The sequence below is a fragment of the Ambystoma mexicanum genome, chromosome 3q (assembly GCF_040938575.1).
Source record: "Ambystoma mexicanum isolate Mex_15411 chromosome 3q, UKY_AmexF1_1, whole genome shotgun sequence".
Taxonomy (NCBI): Eukaryota; Metazoa; Chordata; class Amphibia; order Caudata; family Ambystomatidae; genus Ambystoma; species Ambystoma mexicanum.
The window spans coordinates 690606536-690633070 of NC_090926.1; the positions used below are offsets into that span (position 1 = coordinate 690606536).

The following is a 26535-nucleotide window of genomic DNA, read 5'->3' on the forward strand; positions in this document are numbered from 1 at the left end:
TCAATTTCAAACAGTGCTGGAATCATCTACGGCACATTCCAATACAGGGGTAATGGAGAGAAATGGAGACCACGAGTGAGGGAGCCAGGAGCAGGAAGGTTACAGTAAAAGATTTTTTTGTTTTGTTTTTAAATCAGACCTTTCAAATGTTAAAAGCAAGAAGTAACCAAAGTGGGAAAGAGATCATAGCGGATCAACGTCTCTTGACGTTTCTTCAATACTTTAAGACGGTTATAGGTTAAAGGATCGAATGCCATTTTTTCGAGTCAAAAGGACCGTAAAAACAGGGTCGAATGATTTTTTTTCTTTTGGGGGGGGTGGGGGGTCCCTCCCCCCCAGCCCATGTTTTCTTTAAAAAAAACATTTTTTAAACTATATTAAATAAAAAAACGAAACAAAAAAAATGCATTCAAAAAATAGTTTTTCGATCCTTTTGACTAACTTTTTGTCATTCGATCCTTTGTATTCGATCAAATGACTGGACACCCTTTAAGACTAGAACAATAATCAAACTGGGTATCTCAACATCGAAATTGGAATGGTCTTAAAATGTGTACACAAACTCACCCTTTTTTATTTGGTAAAAGGAGAAAAAAGAATTTTGCGGAAGATGCACAACTTTTCATGCAAGACAAAAATGATGCAAAACATTTGAGAATCAGGACAAACATACATACAATTCTCACTCCAACCCCAAATCCCTATTCAAGAATCTCCCTCCTTCTAACAGGAAATGATGCACAAGTTGAAATGAAGTATGTGATCAGGGGAAACTAGCCTGGTAGAGGGGCACAGGGAGAGTGAGGGCTCAGAGAAGGATAACATAGTCCACAAATGTAGGATTCCAAGTCACGGGTGAGAATGGTCCAAGGAGTTCATGCACCAGGTTTGGAATTGCATAGAGATAGTTCCAGTTCTTTTCCAGCACGTTGATGGGACACTAGTGACAAGCCTGCTTTTCTGGTTACTTCAACAGGTTCATCACCACTTCATGTCCAGGCTGGCAGAGGTCTGGTTGGTGGTGCAGTAGGTCCTATGCAGAGTCTCCTGAGTCTTGTGGGAGTCTGTGCCTTCCAGCCAGTCATGATAGAGCCTTTGCACATGAGGGTTGCTTTCAGGAAGTCTGACGGGGATGCTGGAGTATACCTCCTCCATTTGCTGCAGCAGCGCACGGTCAGGTTTCCCATCATCTGTCTGTGCTTGGCCTTTTCCATTCAAGCAGCCTAGAAACCAAAACAATATATCAGTGCGGAAAAGGGATTCACTCATTACAGAAACATAACAGATTTGTTCCATACAATTCTTCAAAAGGTGGTTTTAAGACGGCTCAGTTCAGGGTCATAGGTAGCACTAAACCATTCACTTAAGAGTAGAATTAAAAAAGGAAACGTAGTTAATTTTAGGGTATTTTACTCAAATGACTGCAACAACTGATAAAAATGACCCATGTGCCTGTAGAGTAGGGCTAATACATCCTGATATTCATCACTTCTATTTAGTTGCTGGTCCGCTAACTGAACCACAATGGAAGGTATGACGATAGAGAGAAGAGGCACTGAACCGCAACGTTAGTATGTTGGCGATACATGTCCTCAATTGGAAGTTAATGCCTGAAGAGGAACATTGAACATAACTGGGCCCAATATCAGATCAGAAAATGCAACCTTGAAGGCTGTGCTCTTCCTCCAGAGGAGAGAGACTCTAGCACACTAAGACAGGTTGTGTATCAAATAACCCTCTGGGTCTCATGTGACAGAGCTTGAACAGTGAGGGTTCGCTTCAATGTAATCACCTAAAGACATTCAATTGGGTGGTGGAGCTATACCTGTGGTTTCAGAGTATGCCCTTGTACCTCTGTTAGCAGCAGCTGTATGTGATACAAGAGTAACTGCTGGGTCCAACTATCATAGTGAAAACCTAGTGAGTGAGAGGCTGCTGGGTCGGTATGAGGTAATATCCCCATATATATGGTCACCGTAAATAATATCGCCGGGAAAAGGTCGCAGCGATATTATATGGGTGACCATATATATGGGGACGGGGGCAAAAAAAAAAAGAAAAAAGGAAAAAAAAAAGTATTTGGGGGTTCCGGGGGTGTCCCCCACATGTTCCATGCAATAATGTCACCACAAAAAACAGCCATTTTTCGGCGATATTTTTGCATGGCGAGATTTTTGTGGCGACATTATTACATGGAACCGCTGGGTCAACCACCCCATGCTCCGAGCCTTCTGTCAGTACTTAACATGTAGGAGCTTCAGATCTACATGGTGGAATTTCTTATTGTTGTCAATTAAATTCCCAAAATCCATGACAATCTTATTGTTCATTCTTTTTTGCATAGCTGATCAAGCCCATTTAGTTTCTATTTTTCACTATAAAGTTATTTTACATTTTTGTTAAGTTTTTGATTTGCTTCAACAGTTCCAGTATGAGGTGGAAGGAGCTGAATAATTATACTTTTGGAATAGTAACACACCAGCACAGAAACAGGCTACCTTCATGGTGCAGTTACAATTAGAGGTATTAACAGATTAAGCTGATGTGGGCACCAGTATACTCAAAGGATTGAAGACTGGGCAATGTGAAGAGACTATACATTTTATTAATGTATTTTCTATAAACCTTTATTACCTATGTGAGAAACCTCAGGTGTTTCTCCTAGGCTATTCCCAGGGATCCCTGACTCAGGTGGCCAGGACATGGCCATTGCTGTTGGATCCAGTTCCTGGTGGTGGACAAGTGGGGGAGGATCACCTGGGTAGGGGAGCTCGGGGTTATACTCTGGGGTGTACCCCAGGTGAGACACGGTACCATCACGGGAGGATGGTGAGGGGAACGAAGTCCCTGAAGCTTTAATAAGCTATTCCCGCTCATCATCCCTTCCACCCATTGAATCTCCCTTACCCAAAGGTAAAGCAAACAACCCATTTGTATCTGGTAAACCTATTAAAAAACAACTCCCATAATCCCTGCTATCCCGTCTTCTACTCAGATATTCCCAGCTATTCTCTTTTCCGTCCTTTCGATTATTATTTGCTGCATTCCCGACCGGCTCATATAAAACACTAACGTTCCCACAAACACCCTTGTTTATTTTATGACCAAAATACTGGTCATTCCAGTTTGTCTCACAAACCATCTGATACAAAGGTTGTAATTCCCTACAGAACCTTTCCCGTTTCCGACATTAACACTTCTTTACAATACGACAGTGAACAGATTAATACAAAACCTGTTTACCTGACATGTCCCAACCCACGGGTCAGACAAAGTCAGGCAATCGACCAAAATCACACACAATTGACAGCCCTTTATTTTCCCACAGGGATAAAAGGTGGAGCAAGAGAGCACACAGAGAGCAAGGCAGACAGCACGACTAACAGCTATCCAGACCCGGCAGTTCAAGAGGAGGAGAAAGGCGGCAGAAATCGAGCGGCAGACGAGGAGAGACATGACCTTTCCCTTTTTGACAAAACCCTGCGAATCCTCTGCTGAAGGAATTCTAAGACCGAGGACAATAGCCCAAGTGTGCTGCACCAGATGTCAATGGTACACAGAGCGTATCAATGCTGATGAGCCAGAGAAAGGGAGACTCCCGCATCAGTGGTACCGGCCTTGACTCTGGTAAAGAAGAAAGCCAAGCGGTTCATCACAACCAGTGAGTCGAGAGGGGAGAGGCGAAGAGATCCGGGCTGTGGTGAATTAAAGTCGCAAAGTGGCAAAATAAGAGAAGTTCAGAGAACTGTAACATTGTAAAGGGGAGAACAGCTGCAAAAGGGGACCGGTACCACGTGGGTGCTGCTCTGAGAAACTCTGGACAATCACCGTCCGAGTGAAACTACAGAATGCAGAAGGCGGTAGGAGAGCCGCCAAGATAGGTCAAAGTGGTCATACTGGAGGTCAAGCAAAATCCCTGTACAGTCGAAAGCCTTTGACCTAAGAACTATAAAGAAAGCAAGGAAAGTGAATACTCGTCAAATGAGAAAGCAAGGGAAGTGAATACCGACAACATTAAAAGTAAATGTGAAGTTGGCAAGAGTGAATCCGGAAGAGGGAGTTTACGAGAAAGGGGCAAGTCTAAAGTCCCAAGAAACAGTGTGTTGACAAGGGTGAACCTGGCCGAGGGATGTCCACTGGAACTGTTTAAAAAGACAATAAGCTCAGTGAATGCTGGAAAAGCCATAGTGAACCCGGTAGTGGGAGGCTGAAAGCATAGAGGGGACTACACCCGGAAGAGGGGGACCCAGGGGTGAATCCATCACCCAAGAAATACGTAGAAAAAAACGTTGTGTTTGTTGGTTGCTTTTTATTTTCTTGGTAAACCTATGAGGCCCTCTGGACCAGGAAACCACAACCACTGAAGACATTGATATCGATAGGAATTGTTTTTAGAATCCAAGCCCGGAAGAGGGAGATGTAGGGGGTGCAAATGTATCACTCAACACCACCAGGAACAAGGGTTAGCACCCGGAAGAGGGGGAACCAGGGGTGCAGAATCCTCATCCTAAGTAAAACCAGGAAATGAACATTCATGTTGTTGAAGGAACTTTTGTTTTGTTGTTTGAATAAGTCAGGCCCTCAAAGTCAAGAGACTTTCAGGAGCAACAAGACTTGGCCATCGACTGCCCTGATGGCTGCAAGTGAAACCGTCGCTCTGACGAATTCTCATTTCTGTGCTAATTCCCTTCAACCTTTGAGACCCCCAGCTTTTTTACTGGACTTTAGGACTTTTTCATTTTAACTCTGAAGTGAGTGAGACCTTTTTCTCACTCTCTCATGTGTCTTTGACCCGATTTGGATTATGTGTTTTCACTGTCCAACAAACTCCATAGTCATCTACTTTTTGTATGGTGACACACGCCACCTTCAGTGCAGTGTCACAGAGAAGTCCATCTAGATTTCGTACAAGGATTAAAGTGAAATTGGCTTTACTTACCTTTTCTCTTTGTAGATCCAGCACACCCCATCTTATGTGGCGTGCTGGGGGGTTACCTAGTAGCCCGGTATCCTACATCCCCATGTAGCATTTTTATGTTACCCTCACTACGTTAAATGGCTGGTGGCAGTGCTTAATTTTTCCTACCATTGTGCTTTTCTACCGCACACTGAACCCTCAGCTGCAGTACAGCACCCATGGGTGGCCATTTTGTCCAAATGGCCCCTGGCTTCTTTTTTCGTCATTTTCTGTTCGAGAGGTCTTTCTTGGGTTTTGCTCTGTGCGTTGAGCCAGGTTTGAGCCCTTTCTTTGTCTTGCCTTTGGTGGGCTTCAGCCCTGAAGCCCGTCTCTGGCTCCAGTGTGCCTGGAATAACAGGATGTGAGGGAGGGTCTCGAAACTCCCCTGTCCTTTTGTCTCTAGGAATGCCTTAATGCAACCAGTCCCGATTAGCTGTCCTTTCAGGACAGCCACCCTGCTGTGTGATTGACAGCCTAGGCTGTGCATAAATAGGAGAAACCGGATTAAAAGGCAAGGGTTTTGGGACTAGTTGCAGATTCGACCAGTGGGGGAAACACCTGACGAAGACACCGTGAAAGAAGCTTGCTGCATCCTCCTGGACCTTTGAATGGCCCGGTGAAGCCCTGCTGCTATGCTGAAACTCCATTTTCACCTTGACAGAGGAACTTCGGAAGGGACGACTTCTCCCCTTCGGTTAGTGGGACCAACAAACCCTGAGACGAGCTCCACTGGACCATCTTCCCCGACTGGCTGTACTTCGTTGCTGCAAGAACATAATGCCAGGGGTCGAGTAATCCGTAGTCGAGTGAAACATCTGCTGCAGTAACAAATCCGGCTAGAAGCTCCAGAAGTTTCCTAAGGACCCTCCAGAAGCAGGACAACCAGATCCCGAGTCCCCTCACCAGAGTGCAGGACCAAAGGAGTGAAGGAAGCCGAACCGGTATCTGAGATCCACGACGGTGCTGTTTGCTAAGCGCTAAAACCGCAAAGTCCTGCTGAACCGAAAAGAGCCTGTAGCTGCCAACGACCACCCAGGTGCCGCCGCAGGAGCCCTCCAGAAGTCCTCCCTCTTGTCCCCACGACTGAGGCTCAGGAACCCAGGGTCTGCACCGCTGTAGTAGACAGAATACAGCTGGATCACTCTTCTTCAAACCAGAGGTACTATTTAGGCTTTGGGTACTTACCTCATTGTCTTTTAGCTGTGCTCTTCTCAGTTGGGAATTGCATTGGCTTACCTTTTAGAGTTGATTCAAGCTCTCCTTTCAAAGGCTTAATAGCGTGTGACCCTAAAAGTGATTTTGCTACAAACTCTCTAACTTTGTGCAAGACTTAAGAAGTGCAACAGATCCATAGACTGTGTTCCCATTGAACTTGGCTGTCCTGGCTCCCTGAAGACTGTTCTAGTCCATTGACTTTGATATTGTTTGTCCCTCAGAAGTGGTAACTTGTTTTAAACTGTTACTGCTAGGAAAGGCTTGTCTAGATTTCATTGGAAGATTTAGTTGTCCTCACATTTACTGAGAACCTGTTTAACCTTTTCATTTCCGAAACGTTTCCTTTTGGCAACCTCAGAATCCACAAAGTATAACTAGTGTGATATATAAATGCCATTACTGTCCTTGTGATTAAAGTCACCTCAGGGTGTAGGAATTGTGTAAGAAGCATATCCAAAGATTATCCGCTAACTTGTTCTGATTCTGAAAAGTAATTTTAATGTATATTTGCATTGTTACACAAATTGTCTTTTTAAAGAACACTTATTTAATAATTGATGTTAAATAAATATGTATAACAGAAACCTTGAGCGTAAGTGTTACTTGGCTACTTGTATTTACGGATTTCATTTGTACAGCTCTACAGCTCACAATCACCCTTCTTGAGATAGGCCTGGCTGCTCAGTCACACTACCAACTTGTGTAGTACAGACCTATACCAAAAGGTGGGTTACCCAATACCAAGCAGATAAGTGTTGTGTAGTCTCACACAGTGAGAATACTTCAATTCTTACCAAACAGTTGTCTTGTGCTGGAGAAGCTGGAGACTGTACTCCAAGATCCCACCTTACCCAGTGCTTAAAACGTGGGGAAGGGAGACCCAGGCTACCGCATCGTGACATATTTGTGAACACCTCCTTTTCTTGAGAACTATCCCACACCCTTTTTGTATTCGTTGTAAGGTTTGGCAATAGGTTTATTAGTATAGGCCCTTTTTATTTGACACAATGCCAATGGGACTGCCTTATTTTCATTTGATGATCAACGCTGGGTCCCATCTTAGATTTAGGTTTAGATTTCCAACCTGCATACAGTGTATTAAACACCGCTGAACTGTGATCACTTGTGTCAGTCTTTACTATTGCCACCATGGGTTCCTTACACATGGCAGTCAAATAGCTTGTCTGGACTTCACAAAAGGAAATCTAAGTAAACAAGTGCACAATATGACACGCTGAGCTGAATGGCCTACAAGTGAGTTGACCAGCACCAGCTAACAATAACTGCTGTAGTTGTGCTTGAGTAAAATGCGGATATACCATCTTTTATTAAGATTACAGATTCAGTTTTGTCAACCTTTTGTTTGGTACCTGTTAGGATTATTTTCCTAAAGGCCTACTGATAGTAAGACTTTAGTAAGCTATGCCAGTGGGTTTACTATCAGTCTGTACTAACTCAGGACCTTGGTAGAGTGGCAGAGCAGTCAGACTTACCTTAAGAGGAAGATGTGAGCTGTAGGCAAGTACAATGAACCCAGTACATAAAGTACATCAAAGAAACCCACTTAAATGTAGAAATATATATTATATGTACACAAGAGTCACTATTAAATACTTGGCACAATAAAGCATTAAACATAGATATACTTTTCAATACTTTCAAATAGTCACTTTAGTTGTTAGTTGCTGAACGCATATAATTGTTACAGGAGTTTGAGAGTTATAGTGGTAATACCGCGCACCCACAAAATAATATGGTAATTGCATTTAGCCTGCATATACATATCAGATAGTGATTTTTGGGGAGGAAAACAGTTGGTTAGTGTTATCCCAGTAGAGCTTCAGGTTCTAGATGCAGTTTTGTAGCACAGCCAGTCCTTTAAATAAAAAAATGCAACCCTAGCTAAAAGGAAGTTTGTATCGGTTTTAAAGTCTTGCTAACCAGAAGCAGTTACTGTGGATACTTTCTAGTCTGTAGGGAAGAAGATACAAGAAGGCTTAACCAATGTTGGAGACCCTGAAAAATGACTATAAAAGGGACACGAGCAGCGGCTTGAGTCAAAGTTTAGAGGGGGTTGGCCCAGGACACCTCTACGTGCACTCTAAAGGTCTGGAGCGACTTTCTGGAATCAGGTAAGCAATACCTTTTCCCCCCAAAGTAGTACAGGTTAGAATAAAATGTTTCTGCTGTATGCTCCGCAATGTTGCAACTCTGGGCCCGACCTCTGGATTCCTTCGACCGATGATTGAAGGACGGACAATTGAAGGGATCTCAGCAGCAATCTTCGAGGGGGGGGACGACTTTCATCAACTTCTTGGTTCACTCGGTTTTGGCGCCTTTTCTGTAGCACCAACAAAGGGCATGGATCACCTGGTCAATCTTCTTCACTTCCTGCAGTCCGACGGGAAAGTAGAGATACGACTTCTTGAAATTCAGGGTGAAGCCCAGCCTGTGGAGGGAGCGGCAGGTGATCCAACGCTTGCTTGGAAGAGCGCGCCCGGATCAGCCAGTTGTCCAGGTAGGGCTAGACGTGAATCCCCCTCGCCTGAGGCACGCTGCCACCACCACCATTAGCTTGGTGAAGACCCTCGGGCGGAGGTCAATCCGAATGGCAGGACCCAAAACTGAAGAGTCGCCAGCCGCAAACCTCAGGTACTTTCTGTGCTTGGGATGAATAGGCACATGAAATTAAGCATCCAGAGACACCAACCAATACTGAAGTTGAAGAGCCCGGAGGACTTGAGAAAGAGTAAGTATCTTGAACTTGCCCTTCCTGAGAAGTTTGTTCAACCAATGCAAGTCCATGATGGGTCTCAATCCGTCTTTCTTCGGGATCAAAAAATAAGGGGAATACCATCACTTGGTTCCTCTCCACTACAGGCACCTGTTCTATAGCGCCTTTCTCCAGAAGGGTTAGGGTTTCCTGCGCAAGGAGTGGATACGGAAGTTTCAAAGAGTTTCCCTGGTGGATTGTCGTGAGGCCGCTGAAGGAAGGGAAGGCAGTAGCCGTGGGCTATGGTATCCAGAACCCATGCATTTGAAGTAATGGCTCGCTATTCTTCGCGATGCTGTGACAGTCTGCCCTCAACCGGCGAACCATGGGACATGGCCTCATGACTGTTTGGAAACTGCTGCGGCAGTGCCTGAAGGCAAAGAGGCAGCTGCCTGAGCAGCTTTGGCACCACGATTTCCCCAACCACCACAGTTACTTTTTCGCTGTCTTCTTTGACTGGCGTCCTCGCTCGTTCTACCAAAGGAGTCGTCGTAATGAAAAGAACCTTCCCTCCATTGCTGTGCCATAGCCCGAAAAGGCAGAGGTTGACGCACAGCTGCCCTTAAAGATTAAGCCCCAGCTTTAGAGGTCTGCAACCTCTCATGGTTCTTGTCAGCCTTGCTGCCAAACAAATGTGCACCATCAAAGGGCATGTTCAGAAGACGGGCCTGCACATCCGGCGCAAAAACCGACTTCTGCAACCACGCAAATCTGCATATAACGGTACTCGCAGCCATGGATCGGCTAACACTGTCGGCCGTATCCAAACCCAACTGAAGGAATTTGCACATGGCATCCTTGCCGTCTTGCACGAGAGCAAGGAACCCATCTTTTTCTTCTCCCTCGGGAAAATGCTCAGCCTCTAAAGAAACAGTTCCACAGAGTATGTGAAAACCTTGCCAAGGCACAAGTGGAGTTGGCCGATTTCAAGGCCATGCTCCCAGCAGAAAATACCTTCCGGGCCCAACTGTCAAAGCGCTTGTCGTCCCTACCCGGAGGGATGGTAGGGTACGCCACCTGCATCGAGGTGGCCGTAGCCGTCTGAACCACCCAACTCTCAGGAGTGGGGTGAGTAGATAAATAGCTGGGGTCGCTCACAGATGGGCGGTACTTCTTTGTCAAAGATTTATTAACAGCCGGAAGAGATTCCGGGGAATGCCAAGCAGCTGCCACCCTTTTCTGTAAGGTGAGATGAAATGGTAAAACTGGGTTAAATGACGGACCTTGATCTAAGATGTCCGTTAGAGCATCCTTCACAAAGTCTTCAGGAGGACTGGACCAGCCCAGATACTCTGAGACCCTAGCCATGAGCCTCCTGTATGAAGACTCTGCATGAGCCCCGGGCTCAGGCCTACCAAATTCCACTTCCGGAGAAGTGTCCAACCCACTGGCATCATGGAGGGTCTGCCTCAACTCCTCCAACTGACTGTCTCCAGAAAAAAGTGGAGCCCCATCAAGTTCACCAGGGTCCTCAAACTCATACCTTTCTTCCTCTTCATATATGTCATCCAGAAGGAGTTGAAACCCAGGCCTGGTGACATAGGAGGGCCTGGAGTCCAAAGTTGGCCTCACAGACTTCGCCGTAGCCTTCCTAAGAGGATCCACCACATCGGTTACTCCAATGGCAAATTTCGGGCAAAAATCCCCGAAGGCGCTGTGGGCTGATAAGATGGCAAAGCGTCAATGTCCGAGTCGGACGGACACGGCACAGACCTAGTCGACGCTGGCATTGAGCCCTTAGTAGGTTGCAGCAGTCTCGCCGGGGACGAGGACCGAGACCTAGAAGCATGTCTTTCGACTCTCCAAAGCCTTGTCCGAACGGGACCTCAAAGGTTCCCTATGTGAGTCGCGTCGCAGACACGAGACCGAAGGCGTGCGAGCCACAGTACAAGACCGATCCTTGCCGGCTTCGTTTGAAGGCACGTACGGACCGGACCCATGCCCTGCGACTGAAAGATCACTAACATTTGCTCCTTAAAGGCAGCCCATTCCTCCGGAGTCGAGGACTTCGTCGGGCATGCCACTTTCCTCGCGGCTCCCTCCTCCGAGGAGGACGGGGAAGGCGACCAGTGATGGCGCTTCCGCAAATGCCATGACGAAGAAGAATGGCGCAAACCACTCCGGGACTGAGAACCCCGGGCATCCACCCGACGCGGAGAGTCGCCCCTCGAGTCGTCGGTGGACACCCCTTTGGACTTGGATTTTCGGGACTTACTGGGCTTAGAACCCCTATCTACCTGGAGCTTCCCCTTCCGCTCCCGCAAGGCCTTGGCAGTCAGCGACTGGCATTTCGAACAGTCGTCGGTATCGTGCGACTCGCCCAAGCACCACAAGCAAATGCGATGCGTGGTGGTGATAGATATTTTCGATTTGCAGTCCCGGCAGGTCTTGAAGCCAGACCGCGGAGTCAGAGGGGTCTAAGAAAGAGCCATCTCACCGATGAACACACGAGGCACGCCGAGTTTCACGAAGCAACACGTTAGCGGAAAAAACAGAACTGAGGCAGCGGGCGCTGTGCATCCTATTTATAACATCCGGTGACGTCTCCCTCGACGGAGGCCTTCGAGGGACATCGACCCAACATCATCGACACAGGACACCCTCTTCTGAAAGTTTCCGGAGTGCACAGCTGTGGACATTACATATCAAAGATGTAGAATACGTTGGAGGATACAATCCATTCGAACAGTAGTTACTTGAGGTTATAGAAAAAGAATCTCAAAGGAGGACCCTATGGGTCCCCAGAAACATTAAGGAGCTGTGTGCTGCAATTGTAAAAGACAGATGCCTTTCAGTGTTATAGAGTAGACAGACGCCATAGTACAGGTAGAATACAAAGAATATAGTTTCAAAAGATAGAGCCCAAAAGAACGAATGAGTGGAAAAAGGCTACACTCATTCAGGATTTAAAGAAAAAGGTCCAGAAGTACAGCAAAAAGTGCTGGGTGTCTCACTAGAAGAGGATGAAGCATAAAAATGATAAATCTCCCTAACAGTACCCTTTCCAGCAGCATTTGGTCATCAGTGGAAATCTACTTCACTATTAATAACTGGCATTTAGAGCAGGTGTCTGCAACCTGTGGCTTTCCAGACATGATGGGACTACAATTACGACTATCCCTCTTTATTAACTAGGTTGCCTATGGGAGTTGTAGTACAAAACATTTGGAGAGTCAAAGGTTGCAGATCCCTGATTTGGTAAACCTCAGAGGGTCAAACTGAATCAGAGGCAAAGCTTGCCAGACTCTTACCTCCAGGGCAAGCAAGAACCTCAACAAAGTGGTAGGGGAACTTCCCCTTCTTCAGTTTTAGCACCATGTTCTGGATGTTTCTGAACCCGTATGCGGCTGCAAATCGTAAGACGGCTTCACCGTTTTGCTCAAGACACACCTCTTGGAAGTCCTTGTTTCTATAAAAGAAAATCAATATTAAAAAACGTAAAGTTCAAAAAACCCATCCAGAGATTTTTCACACGATAAGGCTGAAAAATGAATTCCATTTCCAAAACATAGCTTTCGTTAGAAAAAAAAAAACACTAAAGAATATGAGATGTCTATAAACCAAACAACAGATTTAAAAGATAGAAGAGATCAAATTTTCTTTGCAAACCAGGCAGAGGCAGTGTCTTACAGTGTGAAGGTTTGGGGGCTGGATATGTTCTTCCTTGCGTGACGCCATAATAAAAGACTTTGCAGCTTCCTCTGATTTTTAAAGTGTGACAATGCATAGGAGTATTAAGTTGAACCCTAATCCCCAAAATAGATTAATACAAGGGGAGGGTGTGGTGTCGCCTCCTGAAGCTCTTGTTGCTTCCAAGAGAATCCAATCTACTTTTTTGCATCTTTCAATCATAGCTGAACGCTACTCAAAGATCAAGGGCTTACCAGTCAGAGAGGCGAGATGCAGGCAGGAGGGTCCTGATGTTATGGAGGGTCAGTCCTCTGATCGAGATGGATTTTGAAACTACTCAAGGCATGCCGAGTACACCAAGTGTGCTAATTTTCATACAAAAACATAGTACAATACAAAAGATCCAGCATGGTCTTTGTAGTGTCATTCTGTTCCCTACTTCACTGTGAGCCATCTTAAATACATGAATCGCTTGTGCAAACTACTTGTGTTCATCGTGAGTTTACTTGGCACCACGCCCATGTCCCAAATCATCGTTGACACAAGCAAATACTCCCACTTGTTTACTATGCTCCCCTTAAGATAGTAAAAGTTTGTTGTGTGTCTGTCTAAGGGGCATAACAGAGGAATACTTACTTTAATGCTTTGTATGCAACTTCCTTGACGTCAACATCAAACAGCTCCTTGGATGCATGTTTAAAGATATGTTCCAGGTACCCATCGCTCTTCGTACCATCGTGTCGCACTATATCCCCACAATCCCCAAATCTGGAAGAAGGAACCCAGTACAACTTAGAGAAATTGAAATTTAATAAAAAAAGCCATGCTTTAGTAGAAACAAATAAAGATGTATAGAGAGCTTGTGAATGAATGTCAGAAACATTATGCCCTTCAACAGATGGTGAATGCAGGTTCACAACATTTGATTTTTCTTAAAAACAAGGTGAAACCCCGTAGTAAAAGGGATATACAAAAGGTCTTTAACCCCTTAAGTGCTAAGGACCAGGTTGTTTGCAGTGCAGAGGATATGATATGATAGGTTATTTATAACGCGCTTAATACCCATAAGTTTCTAAGCGCGGACCCGGGGATCGAACGTGTTGCTCTGTGTCGTCTTGCTTCCAAGGCGAGCACGTTGCCCCTGTGCTATCCTCCCGAGACCGAGGATGAGATACCTTGCCCTTTTTAGTACTTTGCACAAACTAAACTGGAAATCCAACCCCTGGGCTATGTAAAGAGGAGGTTCCTCCTCATGGCCCAGGGGTTGGATTTCCTTCAGTTTCACATCAGCGTGCGTAATGCACGCTGACATGACACAATGTAAATTTCACTGCTGCGGCTATTTCTGGATGCAGCTGTGAAATAGTAGGTAGGCTCCTCCCTCGATGTCAGGCATTTCTATGCCGTTTTGATCGAGGGAGGTGTCGCTTTAAAGGGGAGACTCTCCCCTTTCCAACAACACCTTCCTTGAAGCATTGCTAGGCGCAGATCGCTAGATCAGCGCCAGCAATGCTCATAGGCCACCAGGGATCCTTTCTTGAAGTGGGGGGCGAGGGGCGAGTTGAGGGTGCTGCTTAGTATATAATCGGCCCCCTTCCCATCCTGCCCCTAAAGCATGGGCCAGTATGTGTTGCAACCATGGGGGCAGATGGGCACAATAAATGAAAAAAAAAGCTTTTTACTGGGGTTCTTCTGGGGTGGGTACTCACTGGACCACCAGGGATTAATTTTGTATATAAAAGGAGGGTGGCTGTCTCCCACCTACCAAAATGGATAGGGCATGTCATTTAGCCCTCCCCCAAAGGACATACAGCTAGTGTAATCTGGCAATCTGCCCCTAGGAAGAGGCAAAAGTGTTTTTACTGCGGGTTGGGGGGGAAATGAGAGTCACTAGACCACCAGGGATGGCTTGAAAGGGGGGCAGTGATCCAAGCATAATAGTTAGGATTTGTTTTTGCTGGGCTGACCACAGATTATGAATGTTTTTTGTTTTGTTTACTAGTTATTTTACGCATGAAGCATCTACGTTATGTAAGTAGTTTACTTTTAATTCTACGGTTAGGGCCCCCTGTCAGTGCAGTGGGTGGGACTGGGCTGGATTGTTGGTGGTGTGGGCGTGAGTGGGCCATCTGGGGAGGTATTTTGGTGGGCTGGGACACAATTGTAGGATCTGTGGTATATATTGACCCACTCAGTATTTCCCCACATCACCAAGCTGCATTTGCGCAGAGACAGCAAAATGGCTGCGCTGGCTCCTGTGAGCGCCATGGCCTCAAAACTGCATTTGCAGCAACAAAAAGAAGGCTGCATCATTTTGCAAAGCACATATGGGGCAGGATGAAACAAGGGGCCCAATGAAGGAGATTGCCAATGTGTTCCGACATCTACCAATGGAATAAAGGGAAAAAGCAGCGTTGTTTTGCTGCAAACCCCCAAAATCCCCCTTAAAAATGACTTTTCACCTTTACAAAAAATGCTGCTTTGACGCTTATTCCATCTGTTCATTCTGAAACCACTGTGATTAATAAGGCCCTGCCATGCCCAATATATCTCATTGTGCCTCAGCAAAACCAGGCATGATTTCTGAATGACAGGCCCTGTCAAACCAACTCCGAGAGAAATCAACAAGGAACTTCACTTTACTCGCACATGAACACGCGTTTATTTCTTTACAAAAGTATCCAAAGCTCAGCAGTTCAAAAATGCTCTAACTATCTGAGCCACGTCAGTTTCAATGTATCTGTGCTTCGGATAAAACTCCTGCATTCAAGAAAATGACTATAGCTGCAAAGACATTGTGGGAATCTGATGGAGTTGCAGAACCGAATTTTAAAAAAAAAGGGAAATGCTAGCAGTTTTCACCACATGTGCAAAAATGGGTTTTTGCAAAACTAAAGGAGAAAAATGCCCATTTAAAAAGTTAACTGTTGAAGGAGAGCCTGTCATTACCTAGCAATGTGAAGGGGTTTGTGGCTGGTGAAAATACACACATGGGCTATTTTATTCCACTTGTTGGTTTTAATTCAGGACCCAAAATAAGAAAATAAAGATTTTAAACCACAGGGGCTGGATTTGCAATCTCTCAAAAGCAGAATATTCCAGATGGCAGAGCTAAAAGCTTCCCCCCCTAAGGAAGGGACCCACACCATAAACTCTCAGCAGATATTAACACCTAAATGATAATTACTAGGTTGGAAAAAATCTAGTCTAGGCTAACCCAGTGACAATGGAACTCCCAGGGCAGGGAAGTTTGAAGTGTGAAGGGGCAATAAAGCTTCAATCAAGCTGAGAAATCCCCACCTTGCTTTGAAGGAAATGACAGTTGGTAGCAGTTGAAGGAAGACAAAAAAATGATCCAGTGACAAAGGACTGCATTTGTTTCCAAATTCCAAAGACTATTTTATAAATAAACTTTAAAGACTGTTTATCTCTGCAGCAAGACTTTGTAAAAATGTAAGATTTCTGATGTTTAAAAGGTGGTCTTTCTTTTAAGACACGGTAGAATTCACTGAGACCTTTGGGACAGAAATGGCAAAGTATTGCAGATTATAAGAAAAGCATCCATGTTGCAAATGTACATTTTTGTACATACACCCCTTATGATAATCCACACCCATGCATAAAGTAATAGAATTTTGAGTAATATAATTCCCATTGAAAATCGCGAAAAACTGGTAGAAGGGCGAAACAAGGTCTCCCGGACTGGAGGATTGGACTGCTATGTTCTGCACAAAATATGTAACCTGTGTATATAATTTGCTAAGAGATTGCAACTGTATAAATGTACATATGTGGAAAAATCAGATTTTAGTAAAATAACTGTGGGAGGTTTTTTAAAACTCACATCATAAATCTGACATTTTCTGGAAATCCAACCAGCTTAGAGCGAGGCAGGGACTAGTATCCCTGTCCAATTGAGTTGTTTAGAGGCGTACTTAGTTAAGCCGGCCCAGCAATATAGTCTATGATGTCACTATGCCTTATAAATAAGAGTCCTTGACAAAACTCTAGAGACAGACACTCTTCCTGACGTTCCTGCGCTGTGTTCCTCTTCCATCCATCCAGATTCCAGATCCCAACTACAAGGCCAAAGCATTGCTGACCCTGCTCCAGGGCCCACTGCAAAACCCAAGCAGTGCTGATCCTGCTAGAGCAAGGCCTCAATTCTGAAATCCCACTAAAATTACCAAATAACCAAAGGGGAAAACTGTGGTATTCTTTTGGGAAGCATCCTGAACCAGCCTGGCTTGCTGCCCATTAGCCGCTGCCATCCTGCCAGCTTGCCATCCCCTTGACCTTTAGTATCCAGACACTAGAATTGCCATTCCAGAAGTGCCATCCGGTGACCAGAACTGCCCCGCTGTTTGCCAGGCACGCTGCCGTGTAGTGACCAGAACCATTGATGGTCCAAAAATCCCAAACTAAAAGTGGACTAAGTATGAATCACCATCCCATAGAAACCCATAGTATACCTTGTCTTGCCTTGGTCCTTATCCCCACTCTAAGTCATCCTATCCTTATCCTGATAACTTTTAGAACTATTAGAATTATCCGTGCAAACTTGCCCTTAGTCATTAGCGATATTGTGTTTAAATAAATTAATTGTCCCTTAAGAAAAGGAGTACACTGCGTGAAGGGTTACAACTGCAGCGTAACTTTTATATTAACGGGTGGTGTTCCTCTTTTCTTGGCCATTACATCTAGTTTAACTAAGATTTGCCTTTCAATTTTAAAACCGATTCCTCTTTTCACTGCTCTATTTTCCTAAAAACAAACCTCACTCTACCTTCCATATTTCTTTCAATTTACCAGCTAGAGACTTACTTTCACTTCCATATTGTACCCGTGATATACCTCTATTCCCCAGCAAAATAAAAAGCACTCCAAATCAGTGTATTTCACCCGTTTGTATTAAAAACCGTTCGGTTAATTTTAGGCGGGAATGAAAAAAATGCAACTTTCACACATGTCATTTGGCTGGAATCTGTTTTAAACTTTCCTCTCGTTTTCGGATTGTATACTCTTGGTAATCCATTCTTTGTGATTGTTAGTGTCGTTGTTAATGTCGTTGCATTGTTGCTCTAGTGAGTAATTGTATTTGCTACAAGGTTTTTAAACACACATTCATTATTTATATGTCCATTTCCGAGTGTCATTTCATCACATTGCTAGGGGTTTGAAATCTGTTTCTCCCTCTTATTTGGGGAGGGAAGGACAGATTTGATTCCGATTCAGAATTCAATTATTTGGGGGTTGATGGAACATTGCAGGGGAAAATTCTAACTTGGGTGCTATCTTTCCTAAACCAAAAAGTGTTCCTATTCCGCTGTGCCTATGTTCCACTAGCAGGTTAAACCCAGTGCATTGCTCACATTTTCATTGTAATTATCACCCTATTGGTGATTGCTGCCCCATATGGAAAAGTGTATGATTTCTATTGAATTTTAAAATAAATATTGTATTTTACCAACCAGCCTGGTTCATGGTCCACTGTGACCCAGGGTACTTGAAAAGGGGGTGTGATATGAGTGGTGTACCATCTCAATATTGAATCTATATCGTATAAAAAGATAAGCATTTCAGTTGTGCGCTGCATAGTAGGCTGAGACCAAGGTGTGTGTCGCCTGATTGAAATCCTTTACAGGTCAGGACACAAATTGCCCCCCCCCCCCATGCCAGCAGAACATTGGTGTTTCCCTGGGAGCGGCTGTCCCCAATGTGGATCGACCATCCCCAAGTGCAACGGCATGCCCGGATAGCCCCGGCAGGGACCCCATCCCTCTGGCACACTGCCGGGGATCCGTGGTGGGTTAAAGCGGTAACACAGGCCAGCCAGATCTCCAGGATAGTCAGGGGTAATGTCCTTGGCCTTGGGCGGCTGTCTCACATATGGAGCTACTATCACCAAGTGCAGCGGCGGGCCCAGGGAGCCCCAGCAGGGTCCTCATCTCTTCCAGAGGGGAAAAGCTGTAACGCAGGCAAGCCAGAATTCCAGTATTGTCGGAGGCAATGTCTCCGGCCCTGGGCACCGGTCTCCCATGTGGGTAGACAGGTCCGCAAGCCCAGGCTTCACCTTTGGGCTGGTTACAAATTTTGCCCTCGGGGGAGCAATGGGGAGCCTGCCGGTGCTCCACGTAACTGCCGCTGGACTTGGGGACGGTTGACCCACATGGGAGACAGGCGCCAAAGGCATCACCCCCCACCATCCTGGAGCTCGGGCTGGTCTGCGTTACAGCTTTTCCCTCTGGGAAAGGACAGACCCTGCCGGGGCTCCCTGGGATTGCCGCTGTGCTTAGGGGACGGTATACCCACATGGGAGACGGATGCCAAAGGCCTTGGACATCACCTCCAACCATCCTGGAGTTCTGCCTGGGCTGTGTTACAGATTTTCCCTCAGTGAAGGTATTGGCAGACTGCCGGGGCTCCCTGGTGGGGAAAAGCTGCAATACAGGCCAGAGCTCCAGGATGGTCGGGGGTGATGTCCCTGGCCTTGGGCGGCTGTCTCCCATGTGGGTTGACGGTCCCCTAGACCAGCAGCGGTTCTTGAGAAACCTGAAGGTATTCTTCCAATAAGACCTCGAGAATCCCTTACTCAGGTAGCCAGGGAAGGGCTGGCGTTCTCCGATCTTAACCCAGGAGGTGGACGAGCGAGGGAGGATCACCTGCATAGGGGAACCGGATGTGATGCTTGGAGGCGGTGGGCTACCCCAGGTGAGACGTGGTATTATACAGGAGAGGGAGACGAGGAAGACTAGGTCTATGAAGCCTTTATAGGCTGTACCAAATGGACCTCCCTTCAATCCAATAAACTTCCTCTTCTAAAAGCCAATAACCCCTCTGTATATAACCAATCTCCTAGGATTCCAATTGCCACTGCTCCCAGAAACTACCGATCCCAGATGCCTTGCTTTTCTAATTCCTACTTGAATTATTCCAACCATTCTTCTCCCCGTCTGATCGGATTATTGTGTTCTACACTCCAAACTGGCCCAGATAGAACACTATTGTTCCCACAACCCCCCCCCCTTGTTTATTTCACGACTCTTGTTATTCCCGTTTACCCCGCAACCCCCATCAATCCCATCCCTCTAATTGTCACTTTCTGAACTCAGTCGAAAGTGACAAACAATTACAATTCCAACCATGCCCTATGTTCTGTTCTCCATCCCGGTCATTCTCGTCCATTTCAAAAATATTCCCTGTCCCGTCCTGTAGGATGTTTGGAAACTTTACCTCTCTCTTTTCCCAACCTGAACACTTCTTTACCATGTAACAGACAACCGACTTGTAATAGGACTGTTTACCTGACATGACCCGACACTAGGGTCAGGCAAGGTCAGGCAATTGACTTGAATCATGCACACCCGACGGCCCTTTCCTTTTGCCCACAGAGATAAAAGGTGGAGCAAGAGGGCACAGTACGAGCAAGGAGAGAAAGCTGAGCATGGCTGACAGCACGATGAGACAGCTAATTAGGCGCAGCAGTTCAAAAGAAGGAGAAAGGCGGCAGGAATCGAGAGGGTGGCAGAAGTGACCTTGCCCTTTTCGTCCCAGACCCACGGAACCTTCATAGAGGAGAAACGAAGACTGCAAACAATAGCACAAGTGTCTTGCAGCATATGTCAACGGTACACAGGGCAAGCCTATGCCGATAAGCAGGAGCGAGGGAAGCTCCTGCGACTGTGGTACCAGCCTGGACTACAGTGAAGCCGAGAGCCAAGCGGTTCAGCACAGCCGGCGACTCGAGGGGGGAACTCATAAGAACCAGGCAGTGTTGAGTGAGAATCGGCAAGTGGCAAGTTAGAACAAAGATGAATGAACTGTAAAAAGTGTTAAGGGGACGCCAGCTGCAATGGAAAACCGGCACCACGTGGGTGCTAACTCAAGAGACTCTGACCGATCCCCATCAGAGCGAAACTACGGGTATCAAAAGACCGTAGGAGTCGCTGAAAGAGGTCAAAGTGGTCATATAGGAGGTCTAGTAAAATCCCTGTACAATCAAAAGACTTTGATCTACAAATTGTGTGAAAGCAAGGGAAGTGAATCCCGCCAAATGAGAAAGTAAGGGAAGTGAATGCAGCAAATTCAAGTAAATGTGAAGTTGGCAAGAGTAAGCTCTACTAAGGGATGCTGACAAGAAACCAAGGGAAGTGAAACCCGCTAAGGAGAAGAGAAGGGTCTGAGCCGGACCGAAGGAGATCCATGGGTGAAGCCATCACCCTACGTGAAACTGTGGTAAACAATTGAGAAGGGTCAGCGCCCAGAAAAGGGGGACCCAGGGGTGAACCCCTCACCCAGCGAACATTGTAAACAAACTCTTTTGTTAATGGAACTTTTGTTTTTGTTAGTTGAAGACCTCGGGTCCTCGAAGGCAAGAGACTTTCAAGGAAACTTCCTGAGAGCTGCCATTAGAACTGTCGTCTCATGCTGGAGAAGCCTGAGACTGTACCGTGCTCCAGGATCCAAACGTATCCCGTGCTCAAAACACGAGGAAGGGAAACCCAGGCTACCGCATCCTGACTATTATTTGAGAACACTTCTTTCTTTTCTAGAGAACTATCCCAAACCTTTTTTGTATAAGTTGTAAGGTTTGGCAATAGGTTTTTTAGTAAAGGCCCTTTTATTTGAAGCAATGCCACTAGGACTGCCCTATTTTTCATTTGACGGTCGACGGTTGCTCCCATCTTAGATTTAGGTTTAGAATAGGCATTTTTTCAACCTGCATACAGAATTCATGTGTCTGCCTTACTTGTTGCCAACAGGAGTTCCGCACAGTTCCCTGGACCTTTCCCAGAGAGAGAAGCTGTAAGGCAGGTCAGCCAAAGCTCCAGGATGGTCGGGGGTGATGTCCCTGGCCTTGGGCGGCCGTCTCCCATGTGGGTTGACGTTCTCCAAGCCCTGCGACGGTTCCAGGGAGCCCCGGCAGTGTCCCGGTCCTTTCCTGGAGGCAAATAAAAGGTGTAACGCAAGCTAGCCAGAGCTCCAGGCTGGGCTTGGTCGACCCAAATGGGAGACGGTGCCCAAGGCCTGGGACATCACCGCTGACCATCCTAGAGCTCTGGCTGGTCTGTGTTACAGCTTTTGCTCACCAGGGAACCCCTGCCAATACCACCCCGGAGGGAAAAGCTGTAACGCAGGCCAGCCAGAATTCCAGGATGGTCGGAGGGGATGTCTCTGGCCTTGGGCACTCATCTCCCATGTGGGTCGACTGTCACCAAGTCCAGCAGCAGTTCCGGGGAGCGCCGGCAGCGTCCCCATTCTTCCCCAAAGGAAAAGCTGTAATGCACCTTAGCCAGATCTCCAGGCTGGTCGACCACCATGGGAGACGGGTGCCCAAGCTCAGGGACATCACCCACCCATCCTGGAGCTCTGGCCGGGCTGCGTTACAGAATGTACCTCCGGGAATGGAGGGGAACACTGCCGGGGCTCCCTGGGTCTGCCGCTGCACTTGGAGATGGTCAACCCACATGGGAGATGGGTGCCCAAGGCCAAGATCATGACCCCCCCCCCCCCAACCATCCTGGAACTCTGTGTGGGTTGCGTTACAGCTTCTCCCTCTGGGAAAGGACAGGAACCCTGCCGGGGCTGCCTAGAAACGCCGCGGGGCTTGGTGATGGCCAACACACATGGGAGACAGCCGCCAAAGGGCATCACCCACACCATCCTGGCGCTCTGGCTGGCCTGCGTTACAGCTTTTCACTTCAAGGAGGTATTGGCACACTGCAGGGCTCCCTGGTAGGGACATGCTGTAACACAGGCCAGCCAGAGCTCCAGGATGGTCCGGGGTGATGGCACGGGCCTTGAGCGGCCACCTACATGTGGGAAGGAACAAGTTACTTACCTGTAACTGTTGTTCTCCAGCATGGGTCTGGCATGGATTCACATGCTCATGAATATTCCCCGTCGTCAGGCTGGGAATCCTCGGTAAAGAAAAAACCAGTATCAGTTTCGTTTCTGATCTGTCTTTCGTAGTAATAACCAATCACTGGTCTCTGCGTCATACTGACCACAGCCAATGACTGCCCTCTACCTAAGCACCGCCTCTGGCAGCCATCTTCAGATTTGGAAGCACGTGAAGTGGCAGTATGACCAAGTGAAGAGCCGCAGAGGGGTAGGCGGGAGGGTTCGCATTTGAATCCATGCCAGACCCATGCTGGAGAACAACAGTTACAGGTAAGTAACTTGTTCCTTCTCCAGCATGGGGTCTGGCATGGATTCACATGCTCATGAATAAAGAATACATAGCAGTACACACATGCACAACCACGGGAGGTGGCAAAGGCTCAACATTAAGCATTACATCAAACTCAACATTAAGCATCTTACCTCCTCACCAGGCTCACCTCAGGCGAACAGGTTGCGCAGCACTGCTTGGCCGACCCTGGACTCCTCCCTGGAATCCCGATCGACGCAGTAGAATTTCGTGAAGGTGTGCGTCGACCTCCACGTAGCAGCCCTGCATATGTCCAGCAGGGGCACACCAGAAAGGAACGCCGTGGTAGCTGCGATCGCTCTGGTGGAATGGGCTCTCGGACGGCCAGGCAGCGGTCGGTTTGCCAACCGATGACAGTACATGATACAGCCGGAGAGCCATCTGGAAATGGAAGCCTTTGAGAGAGCCTTCCCCTGATTGACAGGTCCAAAGTTCACAAAGAGTTGTGACGTCTTCCGAAAACAATTCGTGCGGTCCACGTAGAACTTCAGCGCTCTAGCCACATCCAACGAGTGCAAAGTCCTCTCAGCCGGCGACGAAGGCGACGGGAAGAACACAGGCAACACCAAGGGTTCGTTGAGATGGAAGTCCGACGGTACCTTGGGCATGAAGGAGGGGTGCGTCCTGAGCACTACCCTCGTGTCGTGAAAAGTCAAGTACGGGGCCTTGCAGGAAAGGGCCTGGATCTCACCCACCCGTCGTGCGGAGGTGATGGCCACAAGAAACGCTGTTTTCCACGACAGAAACTTCAACGGGGCCGAGTGCAGAGGCTCGAACGGAGGTCCCATGAGCTTGGTCAGCACCACGTTGAGCTCCCACGCCGGGGCCGGAGCCTTTACCGGCGGGAACGATCTGAACAGTCCCTTCATGAACTCTTTCACCAGACGATGAGACCACAAGGAAGTCCGGCCCGTGGTTCTGGTGTATCAGGAGATCGCAGCAAGATGAATCTTGATTGACGCGTGTGCCAGTCCAGCTTTGGCCAGCGTCAGCAGGTACGGCAGTACCTGGGGAGCCGTAATCCGTAGAGGGTTAATCTTCTGTGCATGGCACCAGACAGAGAACCTCTTCCATTTGTGTCCGTAGCATTTAAGAGTCGAGGTCGCCCTGGCCTTTGCAAGAACCTCTCTGCAGTCGGCCGGTATGTCGTATCCTCCAAACTCTAGCGCTGCAGGAGCCAGGCCTGCAAGTTCAGCGATTTCGGGTCGTGGTGGAGGATGGCGCCTCCTTCCCTGGAGAGTAGATCCGCGTCCACCGGCAGCTTGATTGGCGGGGACGCTGACAAGTCCAGAAGGTCCGGGAACCATATCTGCCTCGGCCACGCAGGTGCGACGAGGATCATCCTGCACCGTGACCTCTTGAGCTGGTTGACGAGCCGGATTAGCAGTGGCAAAGGAGGGAACGCGTAGAGGAACAGGCCCTCCCAGGGGAACGAGAAAGCATCGCCCATGCTCCTCGCCTGGGGAAACCTGCTGGCGAACCTCCGGCACTTGGAGTTCGTCGCCGTCGCGAACAGGTCGATCTGGGGTGTGCCCCACCGTCGGAAGAGGCGATCCACTAGATCCTGCCGTAGTTCCCACTCGTGGCACGAGCGCAGCTCCCTGCTGAGTGAGTCGGCGATGGTGTTTTTTATCCCTGCCAGATGAAACGGCACCAGAAACATCCTTTGGGCGACGGCCCAATGCCACAGGTCCTGCGCCTCCTTGGACAGTGCTGGGGACCTGGTTCCGCCCTGTTTCCTGATGTAAAACATGGTGGTGGTGTTGTCGGTGAAGATCCTCACCACCTTGCCCTTGAGGGACGGAAGGAAGGACCTGAGGGCCCAGAACACTGCACGGAGCTCCAGGACGTTGATATGGAGGGACTTCTCCGTCGGGAGCCAAAGGCCTCTCGCGTGCAGATTTTCGGTGTGCGCTCCCCACCCTTCCAGGGAGGCATCCGTGGTCACTGTCTCCTGGTGGTCTGGGGTCTGGAAGTCCATGCCCGCCGTCAGATGCGCGCGGGTGCCCCACCACCGGACAGCTCGGCGGAAACTCTCGTCGAGTGTGATCCTCTCCTCGAAGCCGCCCGTCGTCTGGATCCAGCGCGCGTCCAGGAACTCCTGCAACGGGCGCATCCGGAGCCTGCACATGGGAATGCGGTAGATGCAAGAAGACAATTCCGAGGAGGGACTTGATGGACCTCACCGTGGCCGCGTCGGAAACCAACATCCGCTGTACCTTGCCCAGGATGGACCTGGTCCTTTCCTCCGACGGGGAGGCCAGAAGGGACACTGTGTCGAGCTTCGCTCCCAGAAACAGTGTGTTTTGCGCGGGTACCAGGTGGGACTTGGCGTAGTTCACGGAGAATCCCAGGTCCGTGAGAAGTTGGACGGTCCTTGCCGTGTGCTCCACGGCAAGCTCCCTCGTCTTGGCTCGGATGAGCCAGTCGTCCAGGTAGGGGTAGACGTGGATCCCCTCACGGCGCAGCTGCGCCGCCACCGGTGCAAGGCACTTGGTGAATACCCTGGGTGCCGACCGAAGTCCGAAGGGGAGGGCTTTGAACTGGTAGTGACGCCCTTGGACCACAAACCTGAGGAATTTTCGGTGCCCCTTTAGGATGGGAAAATGGAAGTAGGCATCCTCCAAATCCAACGACGACAGGAAGTCTCCTTCCTCCAGCTGACCCAGGACGTGCTGGAGGGTGACCATCCGGAACTTCTGCGCCTTGATGAACTTGTTCAGACGTCGCAGGTCTAGGATGGGGCGCCATCCTCCCGTCTTCTTCTTCACGAGGAAGTATCTCGAGTAAACTCCGGAGCCCCGAAGCCTCTTTGGGACGAGTTCGATGGCGCCCTTCCTGAGCATCGCCTTTACCTCCAGGAGAAGCTGAGGGACGTGAAGCTCTTTCCTGGCCACGGGGGGGACGCGCGGGCACCTTCTTTGAAACTCGAGCGCGTGGCCCCGGGCTAAGGCGTCCAGCACCCAACGGTGGGTGGAGATGGACTCCCACACGCTGACGAAGCTCGCCAGCCAGCCTCCCACCGGGGTGCTTCGGTGGGGGCCCGAACCCACGGCCGGTTCAATCCTGTTTTGACGAGGCTTTGCCGCCTTGACCTCCTTGGCGACGACGGCGGGGTCCGCCAGACTTGCCTCGTCCTCTGTAGGCCTCCTGAGACGACGAGCGGGCCGCTTGACGGTAGGTTGAGAAACCGCCGCCGGAACCTTTGGAGGCGCCCTTGCCTCCGCTGCTCCGAAAGGGCGTCCGTCGTTGCTGCAGAACCCCAAGGGCCCGGGCCGTCTCAGTGTCCGCTTTAATGGCCTGAAGGGAATCGTCCACTGTTTTCCCAAACAGGTTGTTCCCATCGAACGGCATGTCCAGGACTCTGGTCTGTACGTCTTGACGGAAGTCCGTAGCCTTGAGCCATCCACGCCGCCTAAGGCACACGCCGTTGCTCAACTGGTGAAACCCAGTGTCGGCGATGTCCGTCGCAATAGTGATGGCGTGGTCCGACGCCACCTCACCTCCCTGTAGGATCTCCAGGGCATCCGCCCTCTTGTCGTCCGGTAGGAAGTCCAGCAGGGGAGCCAGTTTGTACCATAGCTCCCTGTCGTAGCGGGCCACGATAGCCAAGGCGTTGGCCGCCTTAATCGTCGTCGCTGCAGACGAGATGACCCTGCGTCCCATAGCGTCCAATTTCTTTCCCTCGCCGTCCGGTGGGGAAGTCGATGTGGAGGCCGCACCCCCCCCCCCGCTTTCTTCCTGGCC

At 48.4% G+C, this 26535-nt stretch overlaps 1 protein-coding gene across 2 annotated transcripts in view; it reads right to left on the bottom strand.

Moving 5' to 3' along the window:
- Positions 1 to 550: 550 nt before the first annotated feature.
- NARF (nuclear prelamin A recognition factor) overlaps positions 551 to 26535 on the bottom strand; it is a 527845-nt gene continuing 501860 nt past the window's right edge. For both annotated transcript variants that reach the window (XM_069654602.1, XM_069654603.1), the window contains exons 10-12: positions 13212 to 13343; positions 12197 to 12354; positions 551 to 1223 (exon numbers count right to left, since the gene is read on the bottom strand). In XM_069654602.1, the coding sequence (XP_069510703.1) occupies positions 982 to 1223; positions 12197 to 12354; positions 13212 to 13343 (532 nt within the window). In that variant the 3' untranslated portion in view covers positions 551 to 981. The remainder of the gene's footprint in view (positions 1224 to 12196; positions 12355 to 13211; positions 13344 to 26535) is intronic.